The following is a 22,736-nucleotide window of genomic DNA, read 5'->3' as shown; positions in this document are numbered from 1 at the left end:
CAGACAATTATATGTGTGCAAGGTTTGATAAGATATAAACCATGGTAGGTGTGATATTATTATAGCAACCACTTGCTTATAGAATATAATATACCATTATAACCTTACAATATAGTAGTACGAAACGTGCGTAAATGTAATGTTTATTCAGTACAATATACTATTTGAATTATTTTATATTTTTATCTTTGATTTTAACATTTCACCATTATTTTGAATTTTTCTAATTTTTTTTAGTACAATCTTTAACTTATTGAAAAATCATCATGGTTCGTAAAAAAATCGACAATCGGATCAGAACACTGATTGAAAATAGCGTTACAGCCGGTCATCGTACAATGTTTGTAATTGTTGGTGACAAGGGTCGTGATCAAGTAATATTAATCAACATTTTCTACATAATATAATTATTTTATATTTTATATTCATGCCTGTTTTAGGTTGTTATATTACATCATATGTTGTCAAAAGCATCTGTCAAAGCTAGACCAAATGTATTATGGTGCTACAAAAAAGAATTAGGTTTCAGCAGGTATTTATATTTTTTTTAACACAGTACAACTGAAATTATTTTTTAAAATTATATTTAGCCATCGTAAGAAACGTATGAAAACTATACAACATAAAGTGAAAGCGGGCAAACTTAATGTAAATGAAGATGATCCATTTGAATTATTTGTTGCCTCTACAAATATTCGATATTGCTATTATTCAGAAACTCATAAAATTCTTGGCAACACATATGGCATGTGTGTATTACAAGTAAGTTAACTACTAAATTAATCTTTTATTGTATACATTTATATTTGTATTATTATTATTTTAAGGATTTTGAAGCTATGACTCCAAACTTATTAGCACGTACTATAGAAACAGTAGAAGGTGGTGGACTGATAGTATTTTTATTACGGTCTTTGAAATCTTTAAAACAATTATATACCCTAACCATGGATGTTCATGAACGATTTAGAACTGAAGCTCACCAAGACGTTGTTGCTAGGTTTAATGAAAGGTAAAATATTTTTAAGTTTCTTTCAACATTACAATTTTTACAATCCATTATTTTTAACTAGGTTTATGCTATCTTTAGTATCATGTGATCGATGTCTAGTAGTTGACGACCAATTAACAGTGTTGCCTATTTCATCCAAAGTACTTGATTTAGTTCCTGAGGAAAAAACTAATATTCAATCAATTAATGATCAAGAATTAACAGCGTTAAAAGAAAATATGAAAGACACACAACCAGTTGGATGCTTAGTAAGCTGTTGTAAAACTGTTGATCAGGTAATTAAATTAACAACTAGACTGTAACTATTTATTGTTGTACTATTAGTATACATTAAGAAGAATTGTTTAAATAGTGTTATATTTTAGGCCAAATCATTGCTGACATTTATTGAAGCAATTTCTGAAAAAACTTTAAGATCTACTGTATCCTTAACAGCTGCTCGGGGTAGAGGAAAATCTGCTGCTCTTGGTATAGCTGTTGCAGCTGCCGTTGCATTTGGCTATTCCAATATTTTTGTTACTTCACCCTCACCTGAAAATTTAAAAACATTTTTTGAATTTATTTTTAAGGGTATTGAATATAATTATTTGTTCTAACATATAAAATACTTATTTTCAATTTTTTTTTTACGAAGGTTTTGACGCACTTGGATATCAAGAACATTTAGATTATGGATTAGTTAGGTCAACCAATCCTGATGATAATAAAGCCTTGGTCCGAGTAAATATTTTCCGAGATCATCGACAAACCATCCAAGTTTGTTCTATTTATTTTTATATTGTAAATTCTTTTAATCAGAACTTGTTAACCATATGTTTTAGTATATAGTTCCAACAGAATCAAATAAATTAAGTCAAGCAGAATTAGTTGTAATTGACGAAGCTGCTGCTATACCACTTCCACTTGTAAAGGCTATGCTTGGTCCATATCTAGTATTTTTGGCTTCTACAATCAATGGGTAAATTACATTTTATTAGATGAGTGATATTATATTATCATACCATAAACTGTCCAGTTTTTTTTACGTCCAATGTCCATCTGTTGAAAGTTATTTTGTATCTACAATCTTAAATAATTGTTAAATATTGTGTATTGTTTTCACAATATTACATTAGCCAAAACTGATGTATTATACTCGATATTGTTTAAAAAATAATAATTGTTAATTATGATGATGTATCTGTCGTACAAGTACGCAACATAACAAATCTGTGATCGACATTTATTTTAAAAGGATTTATTAAAAATTAAGAGTACCAATTTTCTGGGAATCTGTGTTATATTTATACTTAAGTGTTTTTCAATATTTTAATTTTGAAACAATTAATAAGTGTGATACTAATTATTATTTAAAAATTCACTAAACTTGCTTCAAATATATAACATTGAAAACATACTTCTTACAAACCCCAGAAAATGTTTTTATCTTAAAGTTTGATAATTGATCATTATGGAATAGGTAAATCATTAATATTAAAATTAACAAACCTAAATGAGAACTAATGTGTAAATTTGTAATGTTATGTACTTGTAAAACTATTGAGATGCCCTACTTATCTTTAGGATCCTAGATTAAAAGCCTTTTCAACAAACATTTTTTTTTATTTCACCTCACATTTACTTATTACTTTTGTATTTTAATTTGTAAATTTATTCTAAAATATTTTATGTTTAGGTTTAATTATGTTAAAAGTTATTTGTATTTATTTTTTTAGTTATGAAGGAACTGGTCGATCATTGTCATTAAAATTATTGCAACAGCTCCGCTCTCAAGCTACACCTATTGGTAATAATGCAAATGATAAAACCGGTCAAAATGCTATCACTGGACGATTTTTAAAAGAAGTGAGTAGGTAATAGTAATAAGTAATGAAGTTATTAAAATTTGAATGCTGATAGAAAAATTGTTTTTATAACTTTATTATGCAATGAAATTCCTAGTGATAGTAGGACTAAGAAATTATAGGAGTCTTGTACCTATTTACTTTGCAATACTCCGACCGGAGAGGGAACACCCCTTTTTCGCACATCCAAATGAACAAGATTTGTGAAATAAGTTTTGTGCTCACATTTCTCCCACTCTACTCACTCTTCGCTATAAATGCCTCCACTCACGGAGACGTTGACAGTGATGGCTGCCAGAAATTGGGCTGATATAGTGGTGGGAATGTGCAAGAATGGACGAGTTTTGCTCGCCAACCAGTAGCATTCTCTCGCTGGCTGGAGTATAGTGCTAATTACCAAAACATTGTACTTAGATTTAATTTGTAGTTAAAATGTGTTTTCAAAATAGTTGAGTTATACATTTTTTTCACATTATCTTTTATATATGAATTTAACTTTCTTATAGGTGACATTAGAAGAATCAATACGTTACAAACCTGGTGATGATGTAGAAATGTGGTTGACTAATCTGTTATGTCTTGATGCAACACATATTGCTCCACTGCTTTCCGGCTGCCCTCCTCCTGATAGATGTGATCTGTATTATATTAATAGAGATACTTTATTTTGTTACCATAAGGCGTCAGAAGCTTTCTTACAGCGAATTGTTTCATTATATGTAGCTTCACATTATAAAGTAAATATAGAAAATTATTTTGGTTTGTTTATTTCTTATTTACATTTTTTGTGTTTTTAAATAATAGAACAGTCCAAATGATCTTCAAATGATGTCAGATGCTCCAGCACATCATTTATTTTGTCTTTTGGGTCCTGTTGATGTAAATACAAAAAGTTTACCTGAAGTTTTATGTGTCATTCAGGTAATATTGGTATTTTCAAAGTAATATCACCTTCATCTGTGTATAATATCAAAGAAAAAACTGACTGATTGACTTAGTGTATACTCTTCCAATTAAGAAACATAGTCTGTAGCGAACAGTTTTTGTTGGATAACCTGTTTGTTGCCCCCACGAAGTCAAGTTATACACCTGCCTTGAAGTATAACTAAGTCCTCGCTTTCAAGTCACCTGCAAGCTATTTTTCTTAAGTTGACAGAATATAGAAACTGGAAAATTTGCTCTAATATTCCTTATATAATGTAGGAAACCACTATTGAATGGGAGTGTCAAAGTTAGTAAAGATAAACATTTTAATGTATTTCAAAAACAGATAGAGAAAAGTGTGAGCCATTTTAGCGTGTTCAATGTTAGCTTTTAAGAGAATGGATAGTTTTGTTACAGGTAGGGTCTGTTACCACTTACCCTATTGTCAAGCTGATTTTTTATTTTATGAAGCATACAAGCACAAAAATCATGTTTTAAAAATAATCGTATTGACCTAACTTTCTGAACAATAAGTAATGAAATTATAATACACCTGTAGTGCTATCTTTCCAGTTTTTTCAGTGACTTAAAAAACAATTTTAAGTGATTCATTTCTTTGACTTGTTAAAAATGTGTGTTATTTATATTTGTCGCTCTGTGGATGTTCACTTAATTATGTAAAACCTTAATACACCCAACGTCATATAATTTTATAACTATTAATTTTCCCTGGTAGCTAGTTCTATATCGAATATACATTTTTATCAATTGACTCAGCTCCATAACTATTTTTTGATAACTATTAATTTCATAACTCATAAGTAAATATTTTATGTAGGTGTGTCTAGAAGGTGAAGTATCTCAAACATCAGCAACAGAAGCGTTGAAACGTGGCAAAAGAGCAGCTGGTGATCTTATACCATGGACAATATCTGGATGTTTCCAAGATGAACAATTCCCATCTTTAGCTGGAGCTCGCATTGTTCGCATTGCTACACATCCAGACTACCAAAGCGTAATTAATCACTTAATTATTTATAATACTTAATGAAAATAACTAACTTATATTTTTTTTCGTTTTATAAAATTTTTGTAGATGGGGTATGGTTCAAGAGCATTGTCTTTGCTTAAAATGTATTATGAGTTTTTGATTCCAAATATTGAAGAGGGAAAACTTCCCAAGGAAAATATTGATTCTATTCAAGAAGAAGAAGTAGACTTACTTGAAGAAAGAATTGGTATATGCACAAATATTTGTTCAAAAATAATTTTTATTTAATAATTAATATGTTTATTAAATTATAGAACCACGTAATAATTTACCTCCATTGTTATTGAAGCTAAGTGAGCGGCCTCCAGAACGTTTAGATTATATTGGTGTATCATTTGGTCTCACAGGTCCACTTTTAAAATTCTGGAAGAAAGCTGGATTCATTCCATTATATATTAGGTACAATTAATTTATTTTATCTTAAACTTCATAATGATGTATAATTTAATTAATTTTTGTTATAGGCAAACCAATAATGAATTAACAGGAGAACATTCTTGCATAATGATTTCCACTTTAAATACGGCAGACTCAAAAAATCAAGACTGGCTATCACAATTTTGGGTTGATTTCCGTAAACGTTTTATATCACTTCTTGGTTACCAGTTTCGTAAATTCTCTCCTCAATTGGCCCTTGGAGTGTTACATAATACCAATATTACTACACATTCAGATAAAAGTAAATAATTTTATATAAGGATGGGTTGAACTTAAATCTTATTCAAACTTTTGAACTTGATTTTTTTCTCAAACTGTCGAAATGTTTAAATTAGAACTTAATTTTTTCTCAAATTATTATCTGTTAGAATATCTTAAAGTTTTAGGGTTTGAAGTATTTGAGAACATACTTAGTCTATACTTTAAATTCAGTTGTTCGCTATTATTAAACCTTTATTTTATTAGATATTATGGACAAAACAGAGTTGGATATCCATTTAAGTTCTTATGATATTCTTCGATTAGAGAAATATTGCAATAATATGGCTGATTATCATCTTATAATGGATCTTTTACCTACCTTATCTAAGCTTTACTTTCAAAGTAAAATTGGAGATACTCATTTCTCGGCTGTTCAAAAAGTAATAAAACTATCTAAATGTTTTTGTTATTTACTAAAATTGTTTTTATTAGGCCTTATTACTAGGATTGGGTCTACAATACAAAACTGTAGAAGAGCTTTCAGAACAATTTGAATTAGTACCTTCACAATTACTCGGCTTATACAATAGAATGATGCGTCGGATACTGCAAGTAATTAATGGAATAATGGAACAAAATGTCGACAATAAAATGCCTGTAATTCAACAAGTGGATGGTAATGAATTAAGACCATTAACCAAGCCTCTGGAAGAAGAATTTGAACAAGCAGCTAAGGTATTAATTTACTAAATCAAACATTAACCTGGAATGTATACTAATATTATTATATCATAGGTCTTGAAAAAGAAACAACGTATAGAATTAGAAAAACTAAAACAAGAAAATCTGACTAGATATGCGATTAAAGGAACAGAAGATGAATGGGGAAAAGCTCTAGGAAATTCTGGTAAAACTAAAAGTCTTATTAGTGTTAAAAGGTAACAAATATTCACATAATATTAAAACATTGTTTTTTATAATTTAATTTAATTTTCAGTGGAGAAAAAAGATTAGCAGATCCAGCCAAGTATGAACTGGAAGAGGAAAATGAACCAAAAAGGAAAAAGACTAAAAATAAATTCAGAAAAAAATAATCAAGTTTTTTATAATCTGTATTTTGTTTAATATAGTGTGTTTTATTTACCCCATGTTAACATTAAATATAACCAATTGTATTCTATACAGTTTGTGTCTATTAATTCAATTAAACTGTATGGGTGACACTAGGCCTGCTCGTAAATGCATCATGAAAGGAAGGTATGATCGTTGAGGCTTTTTAGAATTGGCAGTTATGTGTGTATTCAAATTAAATCCTAATTATTTTACTTGAGATGTATGAGAGAAATTCAGATACTACAATACTGTTAAGTAATCTGGTTAGCCTCAAAGTTGATGAGTAAATTTAATATAAAAATGTATAGTTTTGTTAATTTCAACTGTCCAGTTTATGAAGTATTTGGATAGTTTTAAAATATTTCAGTTTTACCTATTTTATTGATCAAAACTAACATTAGAGATTTTGAGTGGAGCGATGAACGTATTGATTTTACAACGGTGTGTGTTTTTTATGTTTATTTTTTTTTTATGTCTGTCATCAAGATTTCTATCAGTAAAAGTACTTCGATTTTCTTAAATAGCAGCTTTTCTGGCAGGGAAGTGAATGTAGTTGGTACGTTCGGGAGGTCAAAATTTAAAATCCTCAATAGTTCTCAAAAGCAACTGGAAAAACCAACTAACAATTAAGGAAAAAAGGTAATTTTTACGCAAAACCATTTTTCGAAAAAATCGATTTTGGTTTTCAGTGTAACTTTAACAAAAATATAAAATAGATCTATAAAATCTATAAAATAGATACATAACATTTTCACTGAATATTAGTGTAAGCATTTTCTATACACCATAAAATTCAATCAAAATATTTTGATTTGTGTTGAATTATTTATAGGCAAATGAAATTTTCGGTAATTATTTGTATTTTTTTAAGCCCGAGTCGATAAAACAATTTCGCTCGGTCAAAAAACTTAAAAATATAATACAAGCTGTTGCTAAAGGAAATTTAAAAAAAAAGTAGAGTGTAATGAAATTAGAACTTTTTTTTGTTTTGTCAAAAACGAGAGTTGGGGGAAACGAAAATCTAGTTTTTTCGAGATCGAGAAAACGATGACCGCCCTGCTAGATGAGTATTTTAGGTTGTGTTCACTTCTTAACTACCCTGCGTCCCTGCCAGCGTTCATAATGAATCTGGGACAGAATCGGGATATTGGAATCTGGGCCGAGTCCAATACTGTTTTTTTTTAATAAATGAATATATTATATTTTTTTGGTTTAATAGCTAGTGAAATTGTTTTTACCTTGTGACCTATTCCTTAAAAACCATTGACTTACAATAATTTATTTACGTATCATTGTTTTTAAAACGTTGATTTACAGTTTTCAAAAAAAAAAATTGAAAGTTCGTCATGAGTACTGTAAAATAGAGCGTTGTGTGCATGAGTATAATCGTTAAATCTTAAAGTTTGGAAGGATTTAACTTCCACAACAATGGTTTGCTCCAATTAATTTTGACACCATCCTCTAAACTCGTTTAGAAACAAGGTTTCCGAAAAAAATCACAAACTCCGCGTGAGCGCTAAACTAGATTTATGCCCAGGCCCAGTTGTTATTTCTTACAGACATTTAAAGTTCAAATTTGGACAAAATGATATATTAACACTAGGAATAACGATTTTTGCCATTTTGTTGTAACTCTGTTCCACTTACCCTTTTTTAAATTATTATTATTGATTCTCAATTAAATACATATATTTTTAAATTAAGTTGTATGTTTTTATGTTGTAGTAGACTCATTATCTCTCCCCCATTGTTAGATAATATTTTATTTCACATAAAACACAAAATATCTACGTTGCATACTATTTCGAATGAAATAGATTTCATATATTCTGTGGACATACCGTCTCCGCTCAGAACGGTTTGAGGTTTTTCATATACAATGATATAGGTATCTTTGAATTCAAATTTAATACCATCCATTACAGCAACCTTCTAGGCACCTAATGTACAGCATATCCACTTACCCGATTTTATTATTTTCAGTATATGAAAATAAAAATGTATATAATACTTTGAAGCGCATGTGTAAATAAATTATATAGGTACATAAAAAAACTCAAAACATAATATGAATATATTTTTATACGCTTAATACATCCTTAAATTGTAAATGTTTTTATTGATTAATCTTAACTTAAGATTCTTAAGTAAATATGGGGTACGATTTTTACTGTTTATCCTTCCAGTGTAATTGAATAATGAATTTTGAAAATATAACTTCTAATGACAAATTTTTTTATATTATAGATTCTGACCTCAGCAATGAGCACATTAGTTTTACAATTTTGAATTTTTATTATAGGACGTTCAACTGAGACAGTGAGACACTCACTTCGAGTCTCGAGTGCTGAATATTCTATTAAGTCTGAATACTTAACACACATTTTTATGTTATTTCTATACTCTGTTCAAAATAAGAAGGGACTAGACAAAAGCTAGTTGCCGATGAGGTAGCTTTATTTTGAACAAAATATTATAGATATTTGAATTTCTCGGATTGTACACAATTTACGTATGGTTAGCGATTACTACGACTACGAATTAAGATACTTCTATATATATTACTTAGCCAAAAGTAAATATTTTTGTATTTCAAAATGCATATCATTTTTAATAATTGCATTCAAGTTTTTTGAATTAAAAAAATTTAAAGCCATGTAGCAAAAATTCAACATAGTCATTTTATGAGCGATTATGTGTTATTTTTTAATGATATTGGATATCCACACGTAAAATACGAAATGATTTCACTTCAAACAATTTTTGGTAACTTATTGTGATTCGAAAAAAATATTAATCATAGTCAGTAGAAAACTAAAAAAACTTCAAACATTCCAATTATATTACTATTTTTTATTTTGTACTCATCCTCATAAGTCATAATCATATTTTGAAAATATTAAGACTATTTTTATGTATAAAAAATAATTACAAAAGAAATTAACAATTATTTATTAATTTATTTTCACGATTATCCTAGTTATAACAGTATAATTTAAAATATTTACAAAATTTATCGTTGTGAATTTGTAATAGATTTAAAAAAAATTTATAATTTTGCAGTGCGACCCGTTTGTTCCGAGAACAAAATGTTCGGTTACACCATGTGACCTGGCTGTTATCATTGTTTACTATAAATGTTTATCTGGTTTGTTTGCAAAAAAAAACTACATGTTTTGCCTATAATATTATCATTTATCACAGGTATTATATTATTCAGTTCTCAATATTTTGGCGTTCCTTTTTAGAGTTAACGTGTTATAAACTTGTGAATTTTCGGTTTTCAAAAACAAAAAATTGTAATAAACATATTATGAATTTCTCCATTCATGGTAAAAATTTTCAGTTAGTGGTGAATGATTTTTGACTGTCAGTGTTAATTGTTTCGTATCATGTCTTATATAAATGCTTACAAGAATCGGTCTACCACCAATGGTACGTCCGAAGACGAAAAACAAACTTTATTAGTGTTTGGGTATTCGTGCAAATTATTTAAAGATGATGAAAAAGCACTTTTCATTGATCAAGGAAAGCATTTGATACCTTGGATGGGCGAAGATGGATTAAAAATAGACAGGTAACATCATATTCCTCTGTAGAGCATAGGATCAGAATTCTGTATGTGTTTGGTTTACAGATACGATTGTCGTGGGGCTTTAAGTGACTTAAAGTCTGTAGAAGCCTTACCATTTGGACAAAGTCGGTGGGATGGATTGACAGCTGATGAAAAGAAAATCGAACAACTATGTGATGAAGAAAGGTATAAGTCTCTCAATGATAAAAGTGAAGAAGAATCAATATATCAAGGTAAAACAATTTTTAAATGTTTTGTTATGATTCTTATTTAAAAAAAAAATATTTTTGCAGTTATAATTAATGTTAAATTTGTTCATAGATTTGAAATAACTTATTCTATTACATAGCAGTTAACAATTTAATTTATTTCAAATTCAATTTATTTATTAAAGTGTTACATCGATTATTGTATTCTTTAAAAATTATAATTTCTAGTTCTCAAGTTTATGATATTATGTTACATTTTGCAAATTTTAATGCGATATATTTATTACCTATTTCTTTTACCCATGTGAAGTTTCAAAGTTAACAAGTCAAACAATCTATTTTGATTTATATTATTATGTAGGTAAATGTATACTGTTTATTTAAAATTAAGTTAATCGTTACTCTTTGAGTACACATGCATATAAAATTGCAAATTATTGTTAGTTAATTTAACCTATTCATAATACGCTTAAATAAAATCATAGTAATATATGTTGTAATATTATTTGTTTATAGAGGAAGAACTTAAACGGCTCCACCAGGCTTTAAATAATGATGAAAAAGAATATGGGCAAGTTGGTTATAAATATGAGGATGAATCTTCAAATACTTCCGAACTTAAAACTGCAGATGATACAGATTATGATCCTGAACTGGAAGAAGCTTTTATTCCACCTAGAGAATTAGATATTCCTTCTAATATGCATGTGGTAAGTTACACAAAAAGTTAAAAAGGATTGTGTCATTTTTACATTTGAATTTACTTTTAGCCTCCAACAAAAAAATTAAATGCTATTATTGAAAAAACAGCATTGTTCATATCCAAGCATGGAGCACAAATGGAAGTTTTATTAAAGGCTAAACAAGCGCACAATCCTCAGTTTGAATTTTTGTCATACGACAGACCACTTTACCCTTACTATCAACATGTACTTTCAGCTATCCGGTCTTGCCGTTATAATCCTACGCTTGCTAATGATAGTGCTGAAGGTAATATTTTTAAACATTTATTATTTGTTTTTCTATAAGGAGCACACTATTCAAAAACTGTTTTTTAGCCAGAAAGAAATATTAAATACTAGAACTATGTTTTTAATCATATTATTCATTGGGCTGTAGGGAATTGGGAAAATCTGCTTAGAGCTTGACATCATTGTGCTGGACTTTACACTTTTGCCCATTTTATCTATGTAAAGTTGTCCACTTCAAACAATGATATGATTCATCTATTTAAAACTAAATTATTATTTTTATGTTAAATGAAATAGTGAAGGAACTTAGTAATTGAATAGAACATATATTTATTTTAAACATTTAAAAACTCTAAAAGTAATTTTGTGAAGAAATTGTTTAATTTAATTTTGTGTACATAAATACATTTTGTGACCTCTATATTATTCGAGTATTATACTTCTGTAGTCTCTATCCTAGGATTTAAGATAGGCAATTGTATGGGGTCCAGCCCAATACTGTCACGTACCTATCTTAAATTCCTCAATGTATCTTAAATAATAATTTTCATTGGATATTTGCTAGTTAAATTTTATAAGTGGATCTTCAATAATTGAACTTGAATAATAATTTTGAGAGTTGTTAATGTATGGTGTGTGCTCCCATAATAGAAATTAATAATTAAATAAAATATTTTTTTCTTAGATTCATTAGATTCCTCAAATGAAGAAAGTTACCTTCATCCAAGTCTATTAAAAAGTGCAAAACAACCTGAAACGGTAGGTACCCTAGTATTTCTTCTACTACAAAATGTTAACAAATATTATTTTAAAATAATTCACTGATTTTCAAAAAAAAACATGTGATAACATTACTTGTCTGTGATATCTAACGTCATTTGCTTTTATTATATATTAAGTACTACAGATATTATTTCTTGCTGAAATAGTGATACTTAAAACAAATCTTTATATAAATTACATTCAAATTTATTTTAAATTTAAAATAAAATAGAACTAATGAACTAAGTCTTTCTTTTATTAAAAAAAATTATTCTTATTTCAGAATTTTGATTAATAATAGGAATATAACTTAATAATATATATATTTTTTTAAATTTTTAATCCTTTCCAATATTCAATATAATGAATAATATATTTTATTTCAAGCAAACTGATCTGTTAAATAGTAGGAATTTGACGTCAAGTGATATCATTGCATTATAATGTGTTGGTTATAACTGTAGATAAGTGAATCATTTATAATATTGCAAGTGGAATACATCATCTATATACATATAAGATTATAATGAGGTAAAAGGTAAAGAAGAAGACTTTTGGTTAAATTACATAAATATAGATTTCTGATGAAATTGTAAATAACCATATTTTACAATACAAACGAAGATAATACTTAAGTGTATTCAGAATGGTCATCTTGAATGCCACGTGGTCTGGATGCTGGTAAGTTATGTGATTCCTTTTAAATTGTTAAATGTTTTGAAAATAATAAAATAATAATTTAATAATTGGATACATTTCTAGATATTTCCATAATTAGTTTTTTGGTTGATATTTTATTTAAAATAGGTGTTGTTCAAATATTAGGTAGGTTATTACTTATAGACACTGCTCTAAGACACTCTTCTTCATAGAGAAATGTTATGTTTCTTATAATAAGTCTAATTTAACCCATTACATTTTTTAAAATCAAAACATTAATGATGTTATAATTATTTTGTATTTAAAACTTGAATTCTTTCTGAGTTAAATTTACATTACTATATTATGCTATATTTTTATGGTGTTTTTAAGTTTTAATTACTGAAAGAACTATTTAACCAAAGCACTTAATTATTGGAAAACAATAAATAGTTCATTGCCTTAAATCAAATATAAAATAATAATTAGAATTTAAAATTGAATTCATAAATACTTCAAGTGTGTCGTAGATGTGAATATAATTTTTGTTAACTAATTATTTTACAATCAAGAAACAAAATTATTATCCTTTCAACTTAAAATATTCTACGTTTTTTGAGAACTCAATGTTGAGTTTACTATTTTTAATAAACTAAAATTATGCACTGTTAAATAAAAATATATTTTCTCTATTCGTTCTACCAACTTATTTTCTCTATGTATCTGTATAATTTCTCATTTTATGCATACTAGTATTAATTTATTTTATTCTACAACTATTCAGTTTTAAACTGAACAGTAAATTTCTTAATATTTTCCACTATCATATAAATGGTATAAAAAAATAGTATAGAATATTGGAGTTCATATGTGAATTCAAATTTATTTTAGGCTTATGATAACAATAAAAATTGAGTGATTGGATCTAACGTTATTTCAAATAAAATAATTAACTTTAACAACAATATGATAAATTAGGTAAACACTATTTAGGTTTGTTATCTAAGCAGTTTATTCAAATAATAGTAGTTTAAATTAATTAAAATAAGTTTGATTCTATTATTGTCTATTTTGATAATAAAATAAATAACAATATAAAGAAGTTTTAGACAGGTAAGGTTAGAAGAATTTGTAGAATTAAGTTTGTTGTTTTATAATAATATAACTCGTTTCGTGAACAAGATTTTAACCTTTTTTTTATATTCTATTAATTTTAAACAAGTAAGGTAAGTTAAGGATTATCCATGCTAATTTAAATACTTAAGTACAGTTCTTAAATGTTGATACTTCAATCAGTAAATCAATTATTTTCACAAAATAAAATAAATAATTTTAACAATATACACTATTTTTGTCCAAAAAAAAAATAATTTTAAATAATTTTCAATAATCTTTGTATACAATTTCAATGTTATGTTTTATTTTTCAGGTAATAATTGTGAGCAGATCGAGTTACTATTTCTCCAATTATTTTTAGCCTTAACCTAAACCCATTTTAATCCTATTATGCCTTAAGCTGTATCTTTAATTTTTACCTAAATGCATTTTTTTATTGAAATCATCTAAATTAAATAATTTTAGACAAAATTCTGAATTGGACCTACAATATTATACTTAAAATTTTTCAATTTAATTGTGAGCTAGTTAGTGATGCAGCTCATAATTCAGAAGATGTCAATACAATTTTTTCCTAAGATAATTCCTATTCATTTCATTACCATTCTTGTCCGGAATAGCTTGACAATCAAATTCCATTTTGCACACAATTCTCTCAACTCAGTACCACTACTAAATAATAATTTACTTATTATTGAATTTATTTGCAGACGCCATTTATACCAAACATAACGTACAAACCTTCTGCTGACTGTTCATACTCATTATTAGTAAACAAAATTAAAGAGAAACAATCTGCAATGCCTGTAGAAGAAACCATCATAAATGAAGTAGAAACTCCTTCCATAAATGTAACTACATCAGAATTTGATGGACTTACCAAATCAGCCAGACGGCGTTTGAAAAAAAAATTAGTTTCTCAATCTACATTAAATACTTCAAATTCTCCAGACACTGATGAAAATAATGAAATAATTGATGATCTGAGTTCAGTCGAAGTATGCATAAAATTACATTTTGCTTATTTATAGTTTATAATAGATATCTATTAATTTTTCACAGTTAAGAATTTTTTTAACATAAACTTATAGTGGTTCTAAGGAATGCTTTTAAGTTAAGTTTTATGATAAAATCTATCTTGCTTTTCTATTTGTCATTATGATTGCATAATTGTGTTGTATATTGTCATATTATTTTCGTGTGGGCCCCCACACGAACATGTTCATTGGGGCTCATTATCTTCTTGAAGAATAAAATAAAAATAAAAAAAATATAATAAAATATTGAAAACATTTTGTATTCCTAGACTACTTCTAATATTAAAACTGAGTCAGAGGTTCCCAATCCAGTTCATCAAAATGTCACCGTTGGTATTGATGTGCCACCTAATGATTTACAAATCATTATTGATAAAATGGCTTCTTACGTGACAAAAAACGGAAAACAATTTGAAGAAACTGCTCGAAAAAGGCGTAAGTACATATACTACATTTATTTCAAAATATTTTATTTGATTGTTTTATGTTTAGAGGATCCAAGACTGAAATTCCTAGAGCCTGATGACCCGTTTAATGCATATTATACTCAAAAGCTTAAACTATATGCCACGATTAAGCGATTGGAACAGACAGCTCCATCCAAATCAAATGTGGATTCTAAAACAAATTCCAAATGTAATTATGAGAAACTTATAACCTATTATTATATGAAGTTGTGCTCTTACGTAAAAAATTGTATGATTCATGAGTTTTTAGTCATTTCTGTCAACTTTCAACTGTGATTTTTTCTAAGTAGAGAGAACTTGGGGGTTCGGGGCCATCTAATTTTTTGTAGTTTCCAACTTAGTATTAATATCATTGCTGCAGGTATTTAACCCCTATACTTTTCATTAATACTTTTGAATATAGTTATATTATATTAAGTATATTCCGACTTTGCCCTGGAGAAATGAACAAAAATAAAATGCGGCAGAAATTATTTTGATTTTATATTGATAATTTAATTTTAAAACATTTGGTTTCTTTAAAGCTACAACTTTTCCAACTTATACCTTTTAAATAAATAAAATATTTAAGAAAACTTTAAAGTTATTGTTATTGTTGATTACTATTTTCATATAGTTAAACTTACCAAATTTTTTAACAATCCACTGTAGTCATGTCTTTTAGTCTTTTAATTATTAAATAATTCAACATGTTTCATATCTTAAACTAAAGTTACTTACATTGTTTTTTTTTTTTTTTATTGTAGTTATAACAAAATGAATAACTTTCATGTATTTTTATTACAGTACCTGTGTGTTTTTCACTAAAAAAACAAAAAGAATCTGAAGCAGTTGAGATAAAAAAAAGTGCTCTTGAAGATAGTTCAAATGAAACAAGTGATGATGAACATAAAAAAGACCGTAATGATAAAACAGAATCAAGTCATAATAAATTGAATAAATCTTCATCTGTAAAGAAAAATCCATTGCAAAATACAGCTAAATTAGGTAGGTCTATAATGTAGAGGAAAAAAATTATTTTTTCAGCATCATATTAATTGGATTGTGGTGTATACATTTGATTAAAAATAATTTAAGGGACAATTTCAAGTTTCAGTCCCAAAATAAATGTTTACATAAATGCAAGCCAATAAATAAATCATACAATTTTGATGATGTTAGAGAATTATATTAAACAAATAATCAAAGTTCATAACTAATTTATTTATTTTACTTTTAGCTGAAGAAAGATTAAAAGACAAATTAGCTATGGCAGCAAAAGAAAAACTGTTTATGTTAGAAAGAGAACGTACCAAAAAAGAAAAAGAAAAAATTCAAGCTGAAAGAAAAAGAAAGGCTGCACAGTTTTTGGCTTCTATGAAAATCATATCATCATCTTCCAAAAGTTCAAATACCATTAAGCATGAAGATAAATCAGAAAATCAAATTTCAGGCAGTAGTAATTATTGCATTATTTGTACAGTAGTTATCGAACACATACAACTAACATAATATATGATATTCTTTTTATAGATTCGCCTGTTCATACTCATACTTCTGTAGGAAATAATGTTAGTCAGAAACCATCTACAGATGAAAAAAATGGTTTACCAGATTATGATTTGAATGTTCAACCATTGCCTTCCAAAGTACAAGACATAATATCTATTGGTTCTAGGTACAGTATTATTAATTAATACAAATAGTATTTCAATTCTGTACTGACTACTGGATGTTCATCCAAATGAATAAAAATAATTTAACACTTGTCTTTCTAGTGATGAAGATGTATCTAATGATGGTCATTTACATAAGAATTTAAATGGAAATAAAAGTAGCAAATTATCTTTGCAATCGAGACTCCAAGGTATGTCGTTTTAAATTTTATACAAATATAATTTTCCATAAAATAAATCTTTTTTAATTTTCTAATTTTATTGCTGCCAAATTCTTACTTTTTACTTATACTTAAATTTTGTTTCTAAAATTACTATTGATTTTTCCCAATATAAGCTCATCATCTCTACACTGATATATTTTATCCTCCACAGTTTGAGACAATTCTAACCTATTGGTAAATAGTTATTTCACACTCTATCAAATCTATCCAATTTATATCTGAAGTTAAAACTTATAGGATTTCAAAAAATAAATAAAATTATTTCGTGATTGTTAACCATGAGATTATATGCATATAATTTTTTTCAGAAACATTATCTAGAGACAATAAGCGCAAAAAAATAGAAAAGTGTGAAAAAGATAAAGATAAAGATTACAAACGAATAAAACATTATGATGAAAGTAAAGAAAAAACTCCAGACCAGTAAGTAGATAATATATTATTTCATATTTGCATGTTTTAAAAACAAACATAAAATTTTTATACATTTAAACTTATAATTTAATTTATTTTTTGTTGAGTTAAAATTATCTATTTATTTATTGTTAAAAAATGATTTGATTTATTCTCCTTGCTTAATATTTAATTTATGTTTAGTCGATATTCATCCCGTGACAGGGATCGAAGTAGCAGACGTTCGAAAAAGTCTCACTCTAGCCATCATAGTTCATCCAAAGATCGCAAAAGAGAACGTAGTAGTAGACAATCCAAACATAAACATAAATCAAAAAAGTCCAAGAAACACGTACGGAATCATAATTCAGACTCGTCTGATAATAGTTCCAATACAAACAACAGTCGTTTATCATGAATTGTTATTTTTTCATAAATATAACAAAAGTTCAATATATGTATATTTATTTAAACTTAAATTTTTTGTAGTATATTGTTAACAGGCTTTCTTTGTATTATATCCAACTTGTATATACATTACCATTTAATATTTAAACTTTACAGCAATAAATGATACTATTTTGAGTAATCCTTTTAATAAATAACAATTTTTCTTTTTTTTCTTCGGAATTTAGATAAGTACTTAAATTTCACAACAAACCACCGTAAAACTGATCAGTTAGCTACAAAAGCTAATTTATCTTAAATTATAATCCAAGACTAAACTTGTATTTCCATTTCCAATTCTTTAAATTATCATAAGATTTCAGTTCCTTTGAATTATTTTAAAGTTTTAACACAATACATCAAACGTTCCATCTTCAATAATGAGTACTCCAGACATGCAGTTGATCTAAATATTACGTTAAAAGCTGTTGATGCAATACTTGTTTTCTCTCCCTGACTCCGGCACAAAATCGTTTTTTTATGATTTTTGAGTAACCTTAGAGTAAAATCACCTATTACAAACATAATAAGAGGATAATATTTCTGAGGGTGTCTTATCAGGATTATATTCTAGTATTATTTGACCATGTATTCGACTGTAAAAAAAAATAAAAATTGTTTTGAGACAATAATTAGACAAATCGTGTCATTCCCTCAAGAATATTATTCTTATCGATTTTTAATAGACGATGATTCTTGGTAAATGCGTATATGAAATTTGAATCTAAAATAACTATAAACAAAATACTACTTTTATACATTTATTTATATTTTTTGGGGGCCAAATTAACTAATTGTGTGCAATCTTTTTGTTCTTAGCTATACAATTTGAGTATTTTATAAATATTTATTAAAAAATAATTGGTAAATTATAAATTTAATAAATGTATTAGCCAAATTTTAGGTAAATGTTTATAAAAAAAAGCAATGTACTAATGTGCTTTTAACATTTTTTAATTGATATTGTAACAATCAAGTCTTGCATTACAATTTTTTATCAACATTAGTTTAAAAAAAAACTAATAATCGAAAAATTCACATGCCTATCAATAGTTCAATATGAGTCAAAAGACTGAAAATGTTATGGTGTATAGAAAATGAGGATATTACCATTTAGAGATAACTGAATGCATCCGTGGTATTTTTTTAGCTGAATCAAGAATCAGAATAGATTATCCGTAAAAATTTCATTTTGTTTATTTTTCCTGCCGCTTTTGAACCACTAGAGTACCAAACTAGTTTCACTTCCCATCAGAAAAGATGTTGAAAAAATTCGAAGCACCTTTACTACCGCAAAAAAATTACATATTGTAAAATCAATGCAGTAATCGCTCTGCTCAGAATATTAAGTAAAAAGACACAGCATCAGTAGCCCATTGTTAATTGGGTGTACATCTGTGGCGGATATGTTATCGGAACCGCCAATAGGCCCTAGCATTGAATGTGTTAACCATGCCTTTAGCCTTTGTTTCACTCTTTTTACCACTCTACAGTACTTAAACCCTTAGAACTCTATTGCTAGGGACAAATTGATTTTTGCATTAAAGGGAGGTTAAATAAATTTGGAATTGGATTCAGGATTGTTTAAAAAATTTTTATACTGATAATCTCAAAAATATAATGAATAATAATACATTAGAATATTCACCCATGACCCATGTTTTAATTGAATAATTTTCTTTCTGTAGAACTATTATAGAAATTGCTTTAGTGTTGGTTGTAAAAAAAAGTATGGTTTCATCCATCACCGTTTACTGGCAATCTACAATAACACTGCAATTTGTGCAGCTTGCAGAGAAAATATTAGTGCACTCCATTGGACTGGGAACATATCAGTATTTAGTAATAATTTTACATTTAAAAAATGACTATGTATAGTAAATAAAATTACTAGTAAAAATTTGTAAAAAAAACTCGGCACTAATTGTTTAAAAAAACAGTTGTTTTTATTATATTTTTCAATATAATGGGTCATTTATACATATAAACCAAATTAGGCTTGAAGTACACAGGCACCTCCAACTTTCTTAATCTTTTGCTCAGCGACCTTGGAAAAGAATTTAGCCTTTACAATGAGTGGCTGATTGGGAAGATTACCTTTTCCCAATACTTTGTAGTAACCCTGAAAATTAATATTTTTGTTATTAGTTTATATTAGTATAATAGCGTCATTAATAATTTGTAGATACACATAAAAATATAATATTCATAGAGAAAAAATTGAATCAATCAGAATAAATTTTGGCAACATAAAAATTTGTACTTCAGACCGCCTGTCGCTAAACAATAATTTTATCATCACTAAGATTCAATTTGAAGTTTACAGCATATTTATAAATATTCACCTTTGAGACAACATCAATGACAACAGCTTTTTCTTTGTCATTTTCATATTTCTGCCTAGTTTCTTCAGGGATTAGAGTGTACAATTGTTCAAGGTTGATAGCAGGACACCATTTTGAATTCCTTCTCAAATGGTAGTTACGCATACCCAACTAAAATAAAAACCCATCATGTTAAAATGGATAATTTTTTTGTCATATCCTATTCACTGTACTTAGGGTCTGATTCTATACAGTCGCACTTCCCTACATAGCAAGAATAAATAAAGAACTTGAAGGGAGTTATGACCATCACTAGTAGTAATGGGTTCTTATCTTGAATATTATAATATATTCGAAAATTCTTAAAAAACTTACATACATATTAAATTTTAAATAAAATAAAATTTTTTTTAGCAATTTGTTAGATATCATGTTTAAAACGGTTTGTATTTAGTTTTATTACTTGATGATAACTGGTGAGTAATGTTATCAGTACCTAACCATAATGTTAATTTAAGTAATTGTAATATGTTAGTTACCTTTCCAAAATAACCAGGATGGTATTTGTCAAAATTTATTCTGTGGTGATGCATACCACCTGCATTACCTCTACCTCCGGGATGCTTCCTATGTTTACCTTAAATTATTAAAACAAATCCATTAACAAATTTCACATAATTGAATAATATTTTAACAATTTTACACACAGACCAATCAGATTGAAAACTAGCCACATAAAAAATTGTACTTCAGACCGCCTGTCGCTAAACTGATTATCATCATTTTGGTTATTTAATTTACATAATTCTACTTATTTAATTATGTAATTTGCATTATTTAGGACTAATCCAAAACAATATGTGTAGAATGGATTTCTTCAATTGAAATTATAATATACAAATAATTGATGATAGAAAAACATATCAAATTCATTTAGCACACACTTTATAACAAAAAACTAGAATTCGTTATTATGTTGATCAAATGGTGCAAAATATTGAAGATAGTTCTAATTTAATTAGGTACTCATGTAGTAAATATTGACTGTTAATACATACCAATACGACCGTGTCCATGACTGACATGGCCTCGCAATTTCCTGGTCTTCTTCTTACTGGTAGTCTAAAACAAGAATTATTGTATGATATAGAATGATTTAAAATGTTATAACCAGGCAAAAAATTATAAATATAAATTAATACAATAACACTAATTAAACCATATCTTACACTTAACTGGGAATTCTACTCATTAATTTAGCTGTAATAACTAGTGACAGATATGTTGTTGAAGTTAATATAAGCAGATATATTTTATAAATGTTGGTATAAAAGAAAACCACCAAGAATTTAACTCAAAGTTTCGAGTAAAATAAATAAATATTAATGCTATTATAACGGTGTCAAACGGAACATGTATGAAGCCCGTAACTGGTAGCAATCACACGAATCAACGGGTAACTAACCAGTGTATAAAATATTTAGAAATGCCAATAACAAAAAGTATGGCCGAACTCAACGCTATTCATAAATATTGTACATGCCACATGGTTTTCTAAGTTTTTCCGAAAAAAGGATAACAATTTGTATTCATATTTCAGTATAGCTTAAGCATAAAGCAAGTCTAATACGATTGATAATAACGAAAATAAAATTTAAAAACTATACTATAAATTATAATAAACTTACCATTTTGCTTCAGGAACGAAGAAAAATGAGAATGTGGTGAAGAACTCGAGGACTGAAATCAAGAGAACGAGAATACACGAACACAAGTCACAACATTCATAATATACAAGTTATTATAGGTTAGGAACTTAGTCGGCCTCGGTAGATATGAAATACGTATTCTCTTTGGAAACAGTGTGGCCACTTGTTACACGATTTTCGATGGTACAATACAATTAGTACCACCTTCATTTTCAAAGTACTGTACTTATCTAAAACAAGTTCTATTATTAAGTCTATATGACCAATAAAAATAAAAGAACTATTAAATTAATTAATTTTTGTAGCATTTTATATAAATTTGGAAAAACAGATTTTCGATCAATACTCAATCATTAGCCTCTTAAAATTCCCCTGATGACTGTAAAATAATAATAAAATCAATGTTGGTTTACATCATAGACATAATAATATTATTATGTATATGGTTTACATAGTTCATACTATTCATTTAAATCCTAAAATTTTTGATAACCATACTCATACCCAAATAAAAAATATTTAATTTAATTCATTGGTGCGATTATTGTATTTTTCAACTGACTCTTATTTGTTAAAAAAAAATGTTTTTTTTTACATATATTAAAATCATTTCTTTTTTATGAATT

At 27.3% G+C, this 22,736-nt stretch overlaps 3 protein-coding genes across 6 annotated transcripts; 2 read left to right on the top strand and 1 right to left on the bottom strand.

Moving 5' to 3' along the window:
- The first annotated feature begins 149 nt into the window (after positions 1–149).
- Positions 150–6,654, top strand: LOC111038242 (RNA cytidine acetyltransferase). 2 transcript variants are annotated; one of them, XM_022321266.1, is made up of 19 exons: positions 150–374; positions 441–532; positions 591–762; positions 828–1,012; positions 1,074–1,287; positions 1,378–1,582; positions 1,647–1,768; positions 1,834–1,970; positions 2,728–2,857; positions 3,363–3,593; positions 3,661–3,777; positions 4,619–4,795; positions 4,877–5,018; positions 5,086–5,230; positions 5,296–5,510; positions 5,735–5,910; positions 5,963–6,205; positions 6,266–6,408; positions 6,468–6,654. In XM_022321266.1, exons 1-19 carry the CDS (start codon positions 267–269, stop codon positions 6,562–6,564), a joined length of 3,051 nt encoding a protein of 1,016 aa, XP_022176958.1. In that variant the 5' UTR covers positions 150–266; the 3' UTR covers positions 6,565–6,654. The 2 variants fall into 2 exon arrangements, with proteins under 2 accessions (XP_022176958.1, XP_022176959.1); XM_022321267.1 differs by having other exon boundaries at positions 6,266–6,377; positions 6,468–6,553.
- Positions 6,655–9,765: 3,111 nt separating this feature from the next.
- On the top strand, positions 9,766–18,219 carry LOC111038251 (protein suppressor of white apricot). 3 transcript variants are annotated; one of them, XM_022321289.1, is made up of 14 exons: positions 9,766–10,160; positions 10,221–10,390; positions 10,883–11,076; positions 11,137–11,356; positions 12,023–12,096; positions 14,565–14,852; positions 15,161–15,326; positions 15,384–15,527; positions 16,145–16,345; positions 16,578–16,790; positions 16,871–17,015; positions 17,116–17,204; positions 17,546–17,660; positions 17,835–18,219. In XM_022321289.1, exons 1-14 carry the CDS (start codon positions 9,976–9,978, stop codon positions 18,046–18,048), a joined length of 2,418 nt encoding a protein of 805 aa, XP_022176981.1. In that variant the 5' UTR covers positions 9,766–9,975; the 3' UTR covers positions 18,049–18,219. The 3 variants fall into 3 exon arrangements, with proteins under 3 accessions (XP_022176981.1, XP_022176980.1, XP_022176979.1); XM_022321288.1 differs by having other exon boundaries at positions 16,578–16,793; XM_022321287.1 differs by having other exon boundaries at positions 16,578–16,796.
- Positions 18,220–20,001: 1,782 nt separating this feature from the next.
- LOC111038258 (60S ribosomal protein L27a) lies at positions 20,002–22,220 on the bottom strand. The gene is made up of 5 exons (XM_022321298.1): positions 22,090–22,220; positions 21,460–21,523; positions 20,941–21,038; positions 20,423–20,572; positions 20,002–20,199 (listed from the first exon to the last, which is right to left on the bottom strand). The coding sequence occupies exons 1-5, from the start codon at positions 22,090–22,092 to the stop codon at positions 20,071–20,073; spliced, it is 444 nt and encodes a 147-aa protein (XP_022176990.1). The 5' UTR covers positions 22,093–22,220; the 3' UTR covers positions 20,002–20,070.
- Between the last annotated feature and the right edge of the window lie 516 nt (positions 22,221–22,736).

The sequence above is a fragment of the Myzus persicae genome, unplaced genomic scaffold (assembly GCF_001856785.1).
Source record: "Myzus persicae strain clone G006 unplaced genomic scaffold, MPER_G0061.0, whole genome shotgun sequence".
Classification (NCBI taxonomy): Eukaryota; Metazoa; Arthropoda; class Insecta; order Hemiptera; family Aphididae; genus Myzus; species Myzus persicae.
Note: the sequence above shows the minus strand (reverse complement) of the source record. Positions and strands in the feature narration are given on the sequence as shown.